Source organism: Paramisgurnus dabryanus, chromosome 4 (assembly GCF_030506205.2).
Source record: "Paramisgurnus dabryanus chromosome 4, PD_genome_1.1, whole genome shotgun sequence".
Classification (NCBI taxonomy): Eukaryota; Metazoa; Chordata; class Actinopteri; order Cypriniformes; family Cobitidae; genus Paramisgurnus; species Paramisgurnus dabryanus.
The window spans coordinates 34597545-34615665 of record NC_133340.1 but is presented as its reverse complement, the minus strand read 5'-3'; the positions used below and the strand labels follow the sequence as shown (position 1 = coordinate 34615665).

At 46.8% G+C, this 18121-nt stretch overlaps 1 protein-coding gene across 1 annotated transcript in view; it reads left to right on the top strand.

The window, feature by feature from the left end:
* Positions 1 to 18121, top strand: part of trpc5a (transient receptor potential cation channel, subfamily C, member 5a) — a 94041-nt gene that overhangs the window by 55845 nt on the left and 20075 nt on the right. Inside the window, exons 4-5 of the mRNA XM_065254340.1 lie at positions 16444 to 16780; positions 17273 to 17412. Of these exons, the coding sequence (XP_065110412.1) occupies positions 16444 to 16780; positions 17273 to 17412 (477 nt within the window). The remainder of the gene's footprint in view (positions 1 to 16443; positions 16781 to 17272; positions 17413 to 18121) is intronic.

Below are 18121 nucleotides of genomic sequence, written 5' to 3'. Positions count from 1 at the left end.
ATCAACAAACAAACAAAAAAGTAATTTTGATGGCATTGATAAACCTGTGGTGGTTTTCTGTGGCGGGAAAGAAACGTAAGCTATCAAAATCGAATAATTTATGTGAGAGGCACTCGGGCGAAGGAAAAATGTCGGCTGTTGCTTGTTCTCAAATGAAAGCATCAAGCTTCTGTCATGCTAACACATTGACCCCAGGGGATCTTATGAAAAACGTTATTTTACTCGAAGTCAATGAAAATTGAGCAGGACCAAAACATTTTACAGCTGATCGCTGTCAAAAAAGTTCAGCAGTTACGTCCCAAGCAGCGATGACAGTGTTCTTAATATGACAAAGTAAGTGTTTTGATTTAATGTTTATTTTTTTAATCAGTGTATACCACTAGTCAACTAAATGAATAAACATGGCAAAAATGAATGCATAATTATATACTCATTCAATAGATTTATAGCATTTTGAAAAAAAAACTTTTTAATGCGAAAAAAAAGAATACTTTTTTAATAAATCTTTGAAAATCAAGTTATTGATTTGAATTTGTAATGTTATTATAACCTAAAGATGCTATGTGGAAGTTTCTTTGTCACTTTCTTGGTTTAAAAAAACACATTTTTACCCAAATTAGTCAAAATGGATTTATGGCGTAACTCTTCAGAGTTACCGTGCAACTTACGAGTTAATTTTTTGGTGTGCAGTATGCAATGATAATATTGTTTTGAGTGGCCAGTCAATTTTAAAGCCGAACCCCTGCTTTACGTTCTTCGGACGTCTGGTCCACACCTCAACCGTTATCATTTGACTGCAGTTCACGCAGGTTAGATGCATATCTTATAAGGAGCTTAATATATTCTTTGAGTCTGGATTAAAGAAAGTGACTCTTCAAGTGAACCAGCAGCCCAAACTCTTCGCATTATCAGAGGCAGATCAATGCACATTAGCATACTGCTCCCTAGCAACCAGAAAATGAACAGGACATCTGTGGCACTGTAATCACTTTCTGTCAAACAAGGCAGATGAACAACATCTTACCTCAGACTGTAACCTGTCCTTCTGTTCACCTTTTGACCTTTCTCATAAATCTGCCTTTCCATGTAAACGTGTGTCACAAGGTGACGATCTTTTAGGCGGAACCAAAAATTTGGAAAGTTTTGGTTCCGCCCGGATGTTTCCGCCCGGACCGGTAAGGGAAAACACCGGACATCCGGTAGCGTCGCGAACGCTGAAATCAGCCAAATTACATACAGCTGAGAGTCATTAAGAGGAGCGCCGGGTGATTGGACGATGGCAACACTCAGGAGAGTATTTTAGGGCAGTTTAAACCACAGTTTACGGAGTCACACGAGAGACTCAGACACGAGAGGCGAGTGACACGGGGAAGCTCCTTTGCCAAAGGCAGACAAAGACACGCACCTTTTGAAGAGCCCGAAGCTCTGTTGATCCGGCGACCGCTGAAGCGGGCGGAAAGAGGACAGAGTCACAGAGGGTGAAAGGAAGGCAAGCGGTGGATCTTTTAGAAAGGAGCACCCCGAAATCGCTTATTATTCCTGTTGGTGGTGTGTATCGTAGCGTTGAGTTGGGCTCACCGGGTACGCTATTTTGGAATGCTGTATTTGCTCTCTCTCTCGTTTGGATTATAGACTTACATTGATGAAGATACCGAAGACCTTATAGGTAGAAGAATTAAACGAATACTGACCTTGGATGAAAGAAACGAAGAAAGTACAGCAGCTGTGAGTAACGGAGTCTCTTTATGGATGTGTTGTACATATATTTGACCTGTATATCTCTTTGAGTGTTTTCGGAAGAGAGTGGGTGGCCCTACCCCTGAACCAGCGCGGTGGGTGAGCCAGAGGGCCTTTGTGCTGAAACAGCTCCAGTGACGAAAACAAACACTAGGCCAAGTTACCATCTCCATATTCTTCGTCCAGAGGGAGGTGAAGGAAGACGGGCGTCTATTGTAAGCACTGAGCGTGGTGGGGGAGTCTTGGATGTAGAAATTTTCACTTGAAGTGGTGCTGTGTAATGCTGTGTATTGCAGTGAGATTGCTATTGTCTTGTCTGACGTACCCCCGCCTCCAGTCACTCGTTCTTGAGACGACGAAGAGGAAGAACGGTTCTAGAGCAAGACCTGTATATAAATATGCTGTGAGTGTGTTCCAGTCTTAAAATCACGGAGTGGCGCCTCGAAGTATTTTCCCAGCCAAAACGCTCGGCGGACTTGAGTTTAGGAGTGGCGGTGAAGAACTGTGCTATCGACGGTGTGTGAGTATTGCCTATATGTTGCTACCTTACCTGTGTCCTTTTATCACAGAGTTGGAGGCGAAGGAGATCCGCCGCCCCGAGGTCTCGACGAAAGGGCGCCCCGGTCCAGTTTTCGATTGACCAACGGGTCTCGAGGAAAGGGCAGCGCTCGACCCGGTGTGCCGGCGTGACGTTCTCGCCCCTCTGTAGACCAACGAGCTCGCCGAGAGGGTTTTGGCCCCCGGCGTCACATAGGAAACCACTGTCTAGCTGACGCATCGCGCAGCCAGTTATCGTAAGTCCGCCACCCTGTTAAAGTAACATATGATCTGTTAAAACTGCCAAATCAACAGGGAAGAGGAGTGTGCTATGAGGGCTGTGCAGAGAGCCATACCTACCTCGAAGCGGTAGTCCGCAGTCATCTGTGGAGAGAGAGAGAAAGAGCCAGCGTGAGCACTGAGATACCGAACTGTGAAGAGAGCCATACCTACCCAAAGCTGTAGTCAGCGCAGAGGTGAGAGAACCATTGGAGACCGATTCATTGTGCCTTTATGTCCCAGCAGTCATCTGTGGAGAGAGAGAGAAAGAGCCAGCGTGAGCACTGAGATACCGAACTGTGCAGAGAACGTCTCGGTTACGGATGTAACCCTCGTTCCCTGAAGGAGGGAACGGAGACGTCACGTCGTGACCGACGAATTGGGAACTCGCTTAGAGAGACCAATCTGCTTCGAATACTACTAAAACGCCAATGAACTTGGCATTGAGATATTTGCATAATGCTGGCGCCGCCCCGCCAGGTGCGTATATAAGCAGCAGGTGCAAATAGGGAAATTAGCTTCTTATTCGCTGAGAAAGCCGGAAAGTGTGACCGGCCGTAACAGCAGGTGGCAGCACCTGTGGCGACGGGACGTGACGTCTCCGTTCCCTCCTTCAGGGAACGAGGGTTACATCCGTAACCGAGACGTTCCCTTTCAGTCGGTCACTACGACGTCACGTCGTGACCGACGAATTGGGAATCCCTACCAAAACGCCACTAGGGGCTGACCTCTTCCAGTGTCTGCGTAAAGCCCTCCGGTTCCACTTAAGGATAAGGAGAATTAGGTTTTAAGGCAGAAGGCCGGGCACTAGATGTTCCTTTAACCCCACAGAAGTGCCAGCGACTGGGAAGCGCCCTACCTGAGCGGGATAGGAACGCTGCGGAAGCCACCACCCGTCTTAAGGGTTAATGGTGGGCGAAAGTCAACCGTAGTTGAGGTAAAATGACAGCCGTGGCTGTGTAAGCAAAGCAGTGCTCTGCTAAGGGAAACGTGGGCTAGTAGGATTAACCCCACGGAAAAATACTCACAAAGGAACCCGGTGGGACACAATGTGGAGCCCGAGCCAACACGTAGGTTCGCGAGGATGCAGCTAGTGAAGGCTGACAGCCAATGCTCCGCAACAAAGGCTGCCAAGGCAGCGGAGGAAGAACAATTCAAACCATTACGCATTTTTGTTCTGAAGGCCTTCCATACGGACACAGTTATGAAGCATCAGATGGAGGCTGCAAGCCGACCTGTGAGACTGTTCTCCGTGCTCCCCCTGGTGAGGAAAGAACACGAGAGGATACAGGCTCAATACGAACACTGTAAAATCTAATGAACGTATTAGGTGTCGCCCAACCAGCAGCTCTACAGATGTCTGTTAGCGAGGAACCACGAGCTAGAGCCCAAGATGAGGCAACGCTCCGTGTGGAGTGCGCTCTCAAATTAAAGGGGCAAGGAATACCCTGAAGATACTAAGCCAGGGCGATAGTATCAACTATCCAATGAGACATCCTCTGCTTAGTGACAGCTTTCCCTTTCTGCTGGCCACCATAACAAACAAAGAGCTGGTCTGAGGTCCTGAGGCTTTGCGTGCGATCCACGTAGAGTCGCAGTGCGCGTACGGGGCACAACAAAGCCACGGTTGGGTCTGCGTCCTCCGGGGGCAGCGCTTGCAAGCTCACCACTTGGTCTCTGAAAGGAGTCGTGGGAACTTTGGGCACGTAGCCTGGTCTGGGCCTCAATGTTACGCTTGAGGCAGCAGGACCAAACTGAAGGCACGAGTCGTCAACAGAGAATGCATGTAAATCCCCTACTCTCTTCATTGAGGCCAAAGCTAGCAGGGTCAGAGCTTTCATTGATAAAAGCTTCAGACTCGCAGACTGCAAAGGCTCGAACGGGGGGGCCTGAAGGGCTTTCAGCACCATGGACAGGTCCCAAGGAGGAATAGAAGGAGGGCGCGAGGGGTTTAGCCTGCGAGCGCCTCTTATAGTGTAATAACCAAATCATGCTGGCCAACTGATCTGCCGTTGATAAGTGAGTGAGTGACGAGCAGAAATAGCGGCGATATCAACTTTAATGGCGAAGGGACAGCCTACCATCTAACCTATGTTGAAGATATAAAGCACAATGTTAATGGGGCATTCTCTGGGGTCCTCGCATTGCAAAGAGCACCAGGTGACGAAAAAGGTTTCATTAAGCGCGTAAGCCCGTCTTGTGGACGGTGCTCGAACCGCGTCGATGGTGTTAGATACCGTTTGCGATAAATCACCTAAACCTTGCGCGCGCTCAACGACCATACATGGAGATCCCACGGGTCGGGGCGCGAGTGCCAATGTGCCCCTTCCTAAGAAAGAAAGTCCTTCCTCAGGGGAATCCGCCAGGGAGGGCTGTCGCGAGGAGCATTAACTATGAAAAACCAATTTCCAGTCGTCCAGTACGGACGATTAATAAAAGGCTCTCCTCGTCCTGCCTGACTTTGCACAGTGTCTGTGCGATTAAGCTCACTGGAAGGAATGCGTATTTGCGCATCCCCCGAGGCCAGCTGTGTGCCAACGCATCCACGCCGAGGCTGCCCTCGGTTAGTGAATAAAATAGGCGACAGTGGGTATCGTCCGGCGACGCAAACAGATCTATCTACGCACAACCGAACTTCTTCCAAATTAGCTGGACCGTCTGGGGGTGGAGTCGCCATTCGCCGGGGCGCGCAGCTCGAGAAGCGCGTCCGCTGCTGTATTGAGCGAGCCCGGAATGTGAATGGCACGAAGGGACCTCAGATGCTTCTGACTCCAAAGGAGGAGATGACGAGCGAGATGCGACAGGTGACGAGAGCGCAAAACCGCCTTAACGGTAAATAACGCAACAGTCGCAATGTTATTGGTGTCGGCTAATACATCCTTCCCTCGCATCTCCATAGCGGAGCGTACAAGTCCCAGATATACAGCGCACCGCTCGCGGCAGTTGGGGTGCTATGCACACCCCTGAGACTGCAAGCCCGTCATACGTGGCGATCATCCCGTGCTAAGGGCATACATGCTACAGAATGCCAGGAGACCTTTCAGGGGGCATTGTCTATCGGAAATGCCGGGTCTACCACGGGGAAGTTGGAATGACACGCAGGTGTAATGTTTACACGGTGTATGCCGGTGCGCCACGCTCTCCTCGAGACTCGATCGTAAGCCAACGCTGAAGCGGTCTCATATGAAGCAGCTCGGGCGGTGTCACCGCCGCAGCATGCTGTCATATGTCCAGGAGCTTCTGAAATTGTTTCAGAGGGACCGCGTACTTCCCTCGAATTAAACCGAGGCAAGTCAGAACTGACTGGTTGCGCGCTCTTGTAAAACACGCCATTTAGTCGATCGAGTCTAATTTCCATACTGAGAAAAAGGATCCTCTGCACGGGGCAAAGGACTCTTTCCCAGTCGACCTGAAGATATAAACGAGCGAGATGCCGAAGCATTAACTCTGTGTTCGCGCACGTCTGCCAAGAACGGGCTATTATAAGTCGACGTACATAAAAGCAGAATGCGAACAACCCTCTCTCTGATATTTTAAAGCCGTGACTAGCACATGGAGACACGGAGAGAGAGAGACAGCTCGAATGATGTACTTAGTATTAATATGCCCACCCCACGACGCAGAGCGAAAAACGGTCTAAAGCGAGGGGAGATGGACACATAAAGTACACGTCTTACAGGTCTAAGGCTGCAAACGATCTGAATATTGAAACACGAGCCTCGGCGTTATCGTCCAAAAGAACACCTTTGTAGAGCCGGTGCGTAAATCAAATCGACCGTAACCCGCCGCGTATTTTGGGTACTATGAGATAAAGGCTGGAAAAACCCTATCATCATCATCATCATCTCGGTAAGAGGGACCGGCTCGATACATCCTTCGCCAACAGGACATCGACCTTTGCACGCAGTACATGTGCATCGGGCGCTTTCACCACAGTGAAATGAAAGCCCGAGAATTTTGGGGTGTGCCGGATCTTGTAATCGAGGCGGATTGTGCGTAAAACCCAACGAAACGGGCTGGGAACTGAAGCCAAGCACCCAGGCACCGTACGAGGAGAATTAACGACACTACCGAAGTACCCGCGGTGGGGCAGCGAAGCGAGACAGGTGGGACTGCCGGTGCGTCTGCTGTGACAGCATAAGCATCTACAGTATGTGTGTGTGACACTGACCTGAGCCCGCTGAGGGTGACGGTCGTCTGGTCTCCTCAGCGGAGAGCACAGACTCCGAGGAGGGTGCTGGTGGTCCCGACTCCTCAGCGGAGAGCTGGAACTCCTCAGGACACCCGCTGGCGACAGAGGAGAGGGAGGAAGAGCACGTAAATGCCCGCTCACATCTCTCTCGATCCTCTGGAGACCTGGAGAAGGAATAGGAATGCACTCTTTTTGTGGTTTTGTGGGTGCCGGCTGAGAAGCCGGCGGAACGGAACAAAACGAAACCAAAGATTCTCCACCCGGCCCTCTACCGGTGGAGGGAGCGATGCCATCACCGTCTCCCGTAGAGTGATCCCATCCGAATCCAGGTCGCCCGTCTCAGGGCCGCTTCGATCTCCGTTTACCACGGGAAGCGGGTGGGGCGGGCGGGGCGGGCTGCCGACGGCTGTTCCCCCTCCGTGTCCTGGAAGATGTTCTAGTGGGGGGGGTGGAGGCAGCCGCCGCAGGGCGCCCTCGGCGAGGAGCAGACGGGGCCGCCGGCGCTGGAGGGCGAGATGCAGGTCGCTTGCGCCGGGGCATGATCTGAGCGATCGCCTCCGTCTGCTTCTGGGCGGCGGAGAACTGCTGGGCAAAAGACTCCACCGACTCACCGAAGAGACCAGCCTGGGACACGGGAGCGTCTAAGAACTTGTTCTTCTCCGCATCCGACATGTCCGCCAGACATAGCCATAAGTGGCGTTCCTGGACCACCATAGTGGACATGGCACGACCAATCGCCTGCGCTGTCACCTTCGTAGCGCGAAGAGCCAGATCAGTGGCAGCCCGGAGCTCCGAAAGGACAGGCGAGTCGTGTCCTCCCTCGTGCAGATCCCTCAAGGCCTTCGCTTGATGAACCTGCAGCAACGCCATTGCGTGCAGGGCTGAAGCCGCCTCTCCACATGCCTGGTGGGCAGCGCCCGTTAAACCGGAGGACTGTCTGCAGGCACGAGAGGGGAGGGTTGGGCGGTCCTTCCAAGAGGGAGCGTGAGCCGGACACAGTTGCATCGCGACAGCACGCTCCACGGGAGGGATCCCCGTGTAACCCTTAGCGGCTCCGCTGGTGAGGGAGGTGAGGGGGGAGGGCTGAAACGGCCGTAATCTCATGGAAAACGGCGACTTCCAGGTTCTAGTCAGCTCCTCGTGCACCTCGGGGAAGAAAGGCACCGGTGGAGAGGGTTGTGACACCCGGGCAGCTCCAAAGAACCAATCATCCAGGCGGGACGGCTCGGGCTGAGGGGGGGGAACCCACTCTAACCCTACGGTCTCCGCCGCTCGAGCGAGCACGGCCACCATCTCTGGATCGAACTCCGGCGTCCCAACCCGACCAGAGGGAGGAAGGGCGTCGGGGTCCACGTCAGGGGGAGGAGGCCCACCCTCGGATGCTGCGGCGTCGGTGGACCCGGAGGGAGGCACAATGGATTCTAGAGACATCGTAGAACACGACGCTGAAGTCTCCATCGGCACATCAACCGGCTGTGGATGAGGAGGCTGAGAGCATGAGGACGAATCCCCCGACCGGCTCAGCACAGTGATGCGGAGGTCGTCCTTTGAGAGCTTCACAGCCGCACCGTGGCGGCGTTCAGCACTCGCATGACGAGGGTTGCGCTTTTCCCGGAGGAAAGACAACCGTCTCCGCAAATCCACAAGGGACATGCTCTCGCAGTGAGAACACTTACCCCCAGCGAACGCTGCCTCTGCGTGCTCGATGCCCAAACACGAAAGACAACGCTCGTGACCGTCCTTCGGACCCATGTATTTGCCGCACCCAAGATCGCACGGACGAAAAGCCATCCTGAAAAGGACGCTGATGTCCGGAAATATACGAGAGAGTGGCTGCCTTTAACAAGGCACAAAGCTCTCTCGTATCACTCTTTTAGGGAAATTCACTCAGATGCTTAGTTGATGAGCGCACAGGAAGGCAACGCACACACTAAACTCAAAACAATAAACAGATGTAGAGCCGTGGAATAAGCGAAGCGTCCGCTGTGGTACTGCTAGTACAACCAACTTCAGCAATCAGATCCCAACAGAGTAGAGTAGCTTCTCAGTAGCAGATACTGCAGGCTTTCGAAGCGAATAAAAGCTAATTTCCCTATTTGCACCTGCTGCTTATATACGCACCTGGCGGGGCGGCGCCAGCATTATGCAAATATCTCAATGCCAAGTTCATTGGCGTTTTAGTAGTATTCGAAGCAGATTGGTCTCTCTAAGCGAGTTCCCAATTCGTCGGTCACGACGTGACGTCGTAGTGACCGACTGAAAGGGAACCATACCTACCCAAAGCTGTAGTCAGCGCAGAGGTGAGAGAACCATTGGAAAACCGATTCATTGTGCCTTTGTGTCCCAGCAGTCATCTGTGGAGAGAGAGAGAGAAAGAGCCAGCGTGAACCCTGAGAAGCCGAGCTGTGAAGAGAGCCTAGAGGGGCCGTTATTTTAAGTTCCCCTTTCCCCTTCCCTGTTTAATATTTTTAAGTAATTTAATAAAGTATATTTTAATTTTATGCCTACCTTGTGTGTCTGGTCATTGGGGTGGCTTTGGGAATCTCCTCGAGGTGGAGAAAGGGGCGTGGCCTTATTTACACCTGGGTCCACCCCTACCTGTGACAGATTTGGCGTAGTCGGCAGTCCACCTCGGGTTGAGACCAAGGTCCCCCAATGACCTACCACGGTTTTTAAAAAAAAAAAAAAAAAGTAAAGTTCCCCCAACGCATTATCAGTCCCCAAACAACGCGTTCTCGGGACGAGAACGGATTGGCGGGGGAGGATGTCACAAGGTGACGATCTTTTAGGCGGAACCAAAAATTTGGAAAGTTTTGGTTCCGCCCGGATGTTTCCGCCCGGACCGGTAAGGGAAAACACCGGACATCCGGTAGCGTCGCGAACGCTGAAATCAGCCAAATTACATACAGCTGAGAGTCATTAAGAGGAGCGCCGGGTGATTGGACGATGGCAACACTCAGGAGAGTATTTTAGGGCAGTTTAAACCACAGTTTACGGAGTCACACGAGAGACTCAGACACGAGAGGCGAGTGACACGGGGAAGCTCCTTTGCCAAAGGCAGACAAAGACACGCACCTTTTGAAGAGCCCGAAGCTCTGTTGATCCGGCGACCGCTGAAGCGGGCGGAAAGAGGACAGAGTCACAGAGGGTGAAAGGAAGGCAAGCGGTGGATCTTTTAGAAAGGAGCACCCCGAAATCGCTTATTATTCCTGTTGGTGGTGTGTATCGTAGCGTTGAGTTGGGCTCACCGGGTACGCTATTTTGGAATGCTGTATTTGCTCTCTCTCTCGTTTGGATTATAGACTTACATTGATGAAGATACCGAAGACCTTATAGGTAGAAGAATTAAACGAATACTGACCTTGGATGAAAGAAACGAAGAAAGTACAGCAGCTGTGAGTAACGGAGTCTCTTTATGGATGTGTTGTACATATATTTGACCTGTATATCTCTTTGAGTGTTTTCGGAAGAGAGTGGGTGGCCCTACCCCTGAACCAGCGCGGTGGGTGAGCCAGAGGGCCTTTGTGCTGAAACAGCTCCAGTGACGAAAACAAACACTAGGCCAAGTTACCATCTCCATATTCTTCGTCCAGAGGGAGGTGAAGGAAGACGGGCGTCTATTGTAAGCACTGAGCGTGGTGGGGGAGTCTTGGATGTAGAAATTTTCACTTGAAGTGGTGCTGTGTAATGCTGTGTATTGCAGTGAGATTGCTATTGTCTTGTCTGACGTACCCCCGCCTCCAGTCACTCGTTCTTGAGACGACGAAGAGGAAGAACGGTTCTAGAGCAAGACCTGTATATAAATATGCTGTGAGTGTGTTCCAGTCTTAAAATCACGGAGTGGCGCCTCGAAGTATTTTCCCAGCCAAAACGCTCGGCGGACTTGAGTTTAGGAGTGGCGGTGAAGAACTGTGCTATCGACGGTGTGTGAGTATTGCCTATATGTTGCTACCTTACCTGTGTCCTTTTATCACAGAGTTGGAGGCGAAGGAGATCCGCCGCCCCGAGGTCTCGACGAAAGGGCGCCCCGGTCCAGTTTTCGATTGACCAACGGGTCTCTAGGAAAGGGCAGCGCTCGACCCGGTGTGCCGGCGTGACGTTCTCGCCCCTCTGTAGACCAACGAGCTCGCCGAGAGTGTTTTGGCCCCCGGCGTCACATAGGAAACCACTGTCTAGCTGACGCATCGCGCAGCCAGTTATCGTAAGTCCGCCACCCTGTTAAAGTAACATATGATCTGTTAAAACTGCCAAATCAACAGGGAAGAGGAGTGTGCTATGAGGGCTGTGCAGAGAGCCATACCTACCTCGAAGCGGTAGTCCGCAGTCATCTGTGGAGAGAGAGAGAAAGAGCCAGCGTGAGCACTGAGATACCGAACTGTGAAGAGAGCCATACCTACCCAAAGCTGTAGTCAGCGCAGAGGTGAGAGAACCATTGGAGACCGATTCATTGTGCCTTTATGTCCCAGCAGTCATCTGTGGAGAGAGAGAGAAAGAGCCAGCGTGAGCACTGAGATACCGAACTGTGCAGAGAACCATACCTACCCAAAGCTGTAGTCAGCGCAGAGGTGAGAGAACCATTGGAAAACCGATTCATTGTGCCTTTGTGTCCCAGCAGTCATCTGTGGAGAGAGAGAGAGAAAGAGCCAGCGTGAACCCTGAGAAGCCGAGCTGTGAAGAGAGCCTAGAGGGGCCGTTATTTTAAGTTCCCCTTTCCCCTTCCCTGTTTAATATTTTTAAGTAATTTAATAAAGTATATTTTAATTTTATGCCTACCTTGTGTGTCTGGTCATTGGGGTGGCTTTGGGAATCTCCTCGAGGTGGAGAAAGGGGCGTGGCCTTATTTACACCTGGGTCCACCCCTACCTGTGACACGTGCTTGCCTGTAATGGTGAATGTAATTCATACAAAGATTTTGAATCATTCTTTTGTGACTTTTTGGGCACCATTTACTACCATTATAAAGCTTGGAACAGCCACAGCGTTTTCTAATTTACCTCCGATTGTGTTCGTTTGAAAATAATAAATCATATGCATCGAGAATGGCATCGTGAGTGAGTAAATAATAGGGTAATTTTTGTTTTTTTTGGGGGCAAACTATCCCTTTAAGTCATCGTCAACAAAACAAGTCTTGATATATTTATTAAGGAAATTTGTAAAGGTATGTGGGTAGATCTATCAAGAGACTCGAGAAATATTATCTGAGCACCATTAGCATTTTGTATGTAAACAATAAAACCAAGCAGATCTATTATATTTCTCTTGTTTGTCAGGAACTAGCTTGACATTTATCAGTTGAATTATGGGATTTAATAACATTCTTATATTCTTCTTATGAGAATAATCATCAGTCATTTTTACTTTAAACATCATTTTTTCACAATGATTTTTCTGCACCCTTTCTCTCCAATTCAAGCGAAATTGACGCAAATGTCGAATTAAAGGAAACGATAAGTAAGTTGATATGTTTGATCAATTTCGGGAAGCAAACCCTGTTTTAGATGCCTGTTCGCATTCGCTTTTGCCTTAAACACAGTTTCTGTACATACACTGTAAAAAAATTATATCAAATCATCATATATTTTTATAAAACTAAATTCAACTTGATTTTATATGTTATGTCAACTTATCACAGGTAAGGGCTTAAAAAGGATATTCGAATTGACTTGCAAAACCAATTTGTTTTAAAGGCGGGGTGCATGATTTTTTGAAAAACATTTTAAAAAAGGGAGTCGGGCCGTGTACCAAAACACACTTGTAGCCAATCAGCAGTTAGGGGCGTTTCTACTAACCGCCATTATTGCCTGGGTTGCGTATGTGTGGGGCGGGTCTATCAAAAGAAGGTCCAGATTCTATTGGGTTAGGGGCATGTTTGTTAAGGTGATTTCAAATGTCATTGGCTTTCAGAGATCATGCACCCTGCCTTTAATTTTAATCAATTTTTTACAATGTACGGATCACATTTTCACCAGAATACCAGTACTTAAAAAATTAAGACACCTTACATTTGCTTGCATGATTTTTTTAAATACTATGGAAAAGGGAGTCGGGTTGAGTACCAAAACACACCAATCAGCAGTAAGGGGCGTGTCTACTAACCGACATTATTGCCTGGGTTGCGTATGTGTGGGGCGGGTCTATCAAAAGAAGGTGCAGATTCTATTGGGGTAGGGGCGTGTTTGTTTAGGTGATTTCAAATGTCATTGGCTTTCAGAGATCATGCACCCCGCCTTTAACTTCCTGCTGCAATTTTTTACAGTGTACGAATCACATGTTCACCAGAAGACCAATACTTTAAAAAATTAAAATGCCATATATTTGCTTGCAAGCCACGCACTTGTTGACCATTGCTAAAGTCCACAGCAGTGCGCGCTGGCTGGGATGTTATCAGTCTCATTTCGTGGGCAGGTTGAGGAATGGTGTTGTTAGCTAAGGGGCCGCCTGAAGGTTAGTACTGATATTGATGGATGGAGAGGGAATTTAACTTATTGCTGTATAGTTACCATAGGACCAGGGAAGAAATACCAACAAGTCAGGTATGGAAAAACAACCCACTCTCACGACCTTAAAGCTCAACTCTTCATTATAAAACAAATTACTATGTCCTATCTCCTTTCCCTGAGCTCTTTGTTGAATTCACTCCCGAGTCCTTTTTCCACATTTTCACGCCCCCTCCCTGGGGTCTGGGTGTTTCTATTAGCTTACTTCATTAAGTGGAGGTTGATTGTCTTTTCCTAAGGGACTTTTTGTGATGTATGGGATGAGGTGGGTAACCGGGAATCGTCTCTGAGTTCGGCGGATGTTCACAGAACCATGGCTGAATCAGAAGTCATCACCTACTGAAAGACTCGCTATGGAAATTTTCAACAAAGGAAACTTTAAATTTCAGAAAGAGTTGTTACTCATCTATCACACGCTGTATGTTGTCATCCCACGCAACATTTTCCATTACAGCCACTGGATAACTTAACAATAAATGTGCCATGAAATATGAGGCAAGTCTGTTCTTGGCTCGCTTTGCTTCAAAGCAGATGTTTTAGGGTCGCCGTCCCGCAGCGAAACGCTAAATAGTAATTAACTTTGTTTGCGCTCCAAAGAAGCTTTTCCCCATTTTTCTTCCGCTTCCTGCTTTGAGGACGATTAAGAATAATAATGATGCATTAAGATTTGCATTTGCCGATTGTATTTGTCTTTTTCTCACCCTGTTCCTATTCAGCTGCAACTATGAATCACATTTCAGAGCTAATGTGTACATGGTTAAAGCAACAGAGATATGCATCATTGTGCCGTTCTGTTGCTTTGAGAGACAGTTTTGTGAAATAAATGTAAAAAGTTTTAAGAAATAGTGTTTTAACATCATTAGCGTTTTGTATATAAATAATAAAACAAAGCAGATCCATTATTTTTCCCTTTATTTTGTCAGCTACTTGGCTTGACTTTTATCAGTTGAATTATGAGCTTCAATAACATCCTTGAGTATATATAATTGAGTATAATCATCAGTCATTTTTACACATTCATAATTGAGATCATTTTTCTGCAGATTTCTCTCAAGGTTAAATAAGATTGACTCACGTCGAACTGAAGGAACAACACAATCCCTTACGTTCAGTCATTAGCTTGGTTTCCATCACCCTGATTTTATGCACATTTTGAAGTATCGCATAAGACACGAGTGATAGGAACGCCAAATTTAGAATAAAAATCTTATGCCGTACAATGTTAAACTGTACCTAGGCATAGAGGAATAATAAGAGTTCTGTACATGATAATAACATATTGTGAGCCTCAAACACGATTGTTTCCTCCTCCTTATACAAACCTCCTGCATGCAAAACACAGCTGGGAAACAGGCCAAATTCAACATAATGTTACAGTCGCGATGTACGCCCCACCATTAAATGACACTTTAATTACAATGTTGTTACAATGCTAAAACAAAGTTGTGACTGCTGAGTTAGCGCTATATGCTAGTTAATGCTATATGCTAGCATTTAGGCTAAAGTTCTACTATTGACATACAGTTACATTTTGCAGGTCCATACTGAAAAAACACAACCTTACCACTCAGAAACGTCCATTAAGTCCACAAACAATTAATTATTCCTCAAATTCCATATCTTAAACATAAGGTCTGTTTACACACACAGAGAGCTACTGAAGGAGCTGCTCTGTGAAAAGGTTGGCGTTACTTTGTCACTTATTGGGAGCAGTATGCTAGCTGGAGCCATTTACTTCCAGTCTTTATGCTAAGCTAGGCTAGGGGTGGGTGCGGCAGACAGAGTTACAGGACGTACGGAAATGAAAAGGTATGTATGGACTTCCCAATCTCACAAAATTACCTATAGGCACATAATTTTTTTTTCGTGATACTGTCACGAATTTCCACGTTTTTTTGTGATCGTATCACGGATATCTGTTTACGTGTCATTGTCACGTATTGGTTACTCAACTGCTTTTTCGTATTTTCAAACCATTTTCACTTCGATTTAGGGTTATATTTGGTGTTTGCGTAGGATGTCACTTTAAGTATTGGTTTATACAATTGTTTCAGATTTTTTTATATGTTCTAAATTTGAAATTGTCACCTAGCGTTAGGGTTAGAGTTGGGTTTGGATAAGGACATCATTTTATGTAAATCTAACCCTAAACTGAAGTTACAATGGTAAGAATAATTAGTAATTAGAAAAACAGTTGAGTAATCAATACGTGACAATGACACGTAAACAGAAATTCGTGATACGATCACAAAAAAACTAGGAAATTCTTGACAGTATCACAAAAAGAATAAAAAGATTATGTGCCTGTAGGTACGTAATTTTTGAGACTGGGCTGATATATGATCTAATATATATTTCAAGTGTTCATTATTGTGGTAAGTTTCATTTTAGCTAGTAATTTAATGCTATAGAAACAGGGCGTGTCGTTATGACTGGCGTGGTTGAATTGGTCGCCCTAGCGTTTGGGCGGAAGTTTGATTCCGCGGCTCCGCCTCTGGCTCCACGGACGATTCATTCTGCGCATGCCTTGGCTCCAAACTGACGTTTTTACGTAACATGGCGGCGACCGTGGTCGGACATTTTTGGCTTCAATTCATTACAATGGTGGGAGGTGACGTCGCGTCGTCCATCTTTTTTTACAGTATATGATCTTACTCTGGGGAATACGGTGAATAAGCTAAAGTCCCAAATAGTTGGCCTGTTCCTTTAAGATAAATCTTACTGTAAATGGACACGTAAAACCATCTTTGGATAATTTTTGCACCTAATAAAGCCACATACCTTCTATGTAGATATCAGAGAACAATTTAACATATTGTTTTAATGCATTCTTTGGCACCTTTAATTCGCAAAAAGCTTTTATATGCACTTTTTTTTACTTATGTGATAAAGAGTAAATGGAAGATGGAAAGCTTAAGCCGAATAAATTCTGAAGTAGCGAACATTAAACCCAAGGGACTAACCATCTAGCTTTTTCCGCTTACGTTGTCTTTCCCATATATGGGGCTCGACGTTGACGCAATGTCATTGCTACTAGCGCCTGCATCAAAATTTTTTTATTTCTTCTTTCATTTGCTCAAACAACTTGATGGAAACAAATGTAATTTATAAATTTGAAAAGTTTCGGTTCACGTTGAATGGAAATCCAGCCGAATCCATTGAATTTACAAATCTCTCTCTCTCTCTTTTCCTTTTCTGCAGTTTGTGGCTCAGCCAAACTGTCAACAGCTCTTGGCCACACTGTGGTACGACGGTTTTCCGGGCTGGCGTCGCCGGCACTGGGCGGTGAAGTTGGTGATGTGCTTCATTATCGGCCTACTCTTTCCCATCTTCTCCATCATTTACCTACTGGCTCCAAAGAGCACGTTAGGGCTCTTCATTAAAAAACCCTTCATCAAATTTATCTGCCACACGGCCTCCTACCTCACCTTCCTCTTCCTCCTCCTGCTGGCCTCGCAGCACATAGCACGCACCAACCTACACATGCAGGGCCCTCCGCCCACTGTGGTGGAGTGGATGATACTACCTTGGGTGCTGGGTGAGTATTACTATTGTGTGTTAATGTAGCTTGTATAGTTTGCATATAGTTTTGCTCAACTGATAGAGCATTCTGTTAGTAAAACCACAACCAAATAGACACACATATTAGAAAAAAATATATACTATGCATACCATACGCATAATGCATTAAAGTAATGTGATGTTGTGCGGCTCTCTGGAATACTTGATTCCAATTGGTCAGTTGTGGCATTGTGCAGTCAAATATGTTTTTGTATGCAACAATAATGTGCAATAATAATCAGCTGACTGTACATACAGTATATGATATATTAAAGCAATAAAATACTAATAATAGATCTAAATATACTTCAATTAGCTCTGTGAACAGGTCGTATATTAACTGTATGTTGAGCAGTCAGCATCAAAACCAGATTTTTGGTTTTATATGTGCCTATTTTTATGAGGCATATGCTGATTTGTTACGTATACAGGTGTTTAGACCTGTGTGTGTGTGTGGGTTTCCTCACAGGCTTCATCTGGGCTGAGATCAAGGAGATGTGGGATGGAGGTTTTAATGAATATGTCCATGATTGGTGGAACCTAATGGATTTTGCAATGAATTCGCTCTATTTGGCCACTATATCCCTAAAGATTGTCGCCTATGTCAAGGTGAGCTTTTACTCCCGGTAGTCATTCATGTTCATGTATGAACACTCACGCATGCCAGACTGCATGACCATCTGTGACTGCGTTAGTCAGCCTGCATGAAAAAGGTGCCAAGCGCTTACAACACTGTAAATTGTGTACATGTATGAGATAAAAATGTTCCAGTGGTCCATATTTTACGTTTGGTTTTGCATCATTTGGTCAGTTTGTCAAGCATGCACCTGATAGGCTGTAAATGTTTGCGTGAAATGCGTCTACAGATGTGTTGTTATGTTCTAATATGATTAAAATCTTAAAGGGTGAATGTGGTAATGTATAGGAGAGCAGACTTCTCATTTCTCTGCCCACATGAAATTATGGGATAGGGCTGAGGAGGAAAAGGATTTGGAAATCCAAAACAAAACCTGAAAGCTTTTAGCTTTGTGAATATATTGGTTTTATATTTTTGTTCTTTACAAACCCAGAGTTATGCTTTCCCACAATCTATACTCTTGCATTTGTCTCAGTTCTGACTGGTTTAATTCTCCCGGTGAGTTGAAGAGAAAACAAAGCTGATACTTTAATCAATCCTCCTGGCTTATGTCAATATGTGTATTAGCTTTGAAAGAGTAACCTCTATTTCCCTTTTTGGTTGTTGTTGCACCTGCTTCACTTAATTAGAAATCGAGTGCTAAAAGTCATAGGTTATGTAGCCTGCAGCAGAATGTGATGG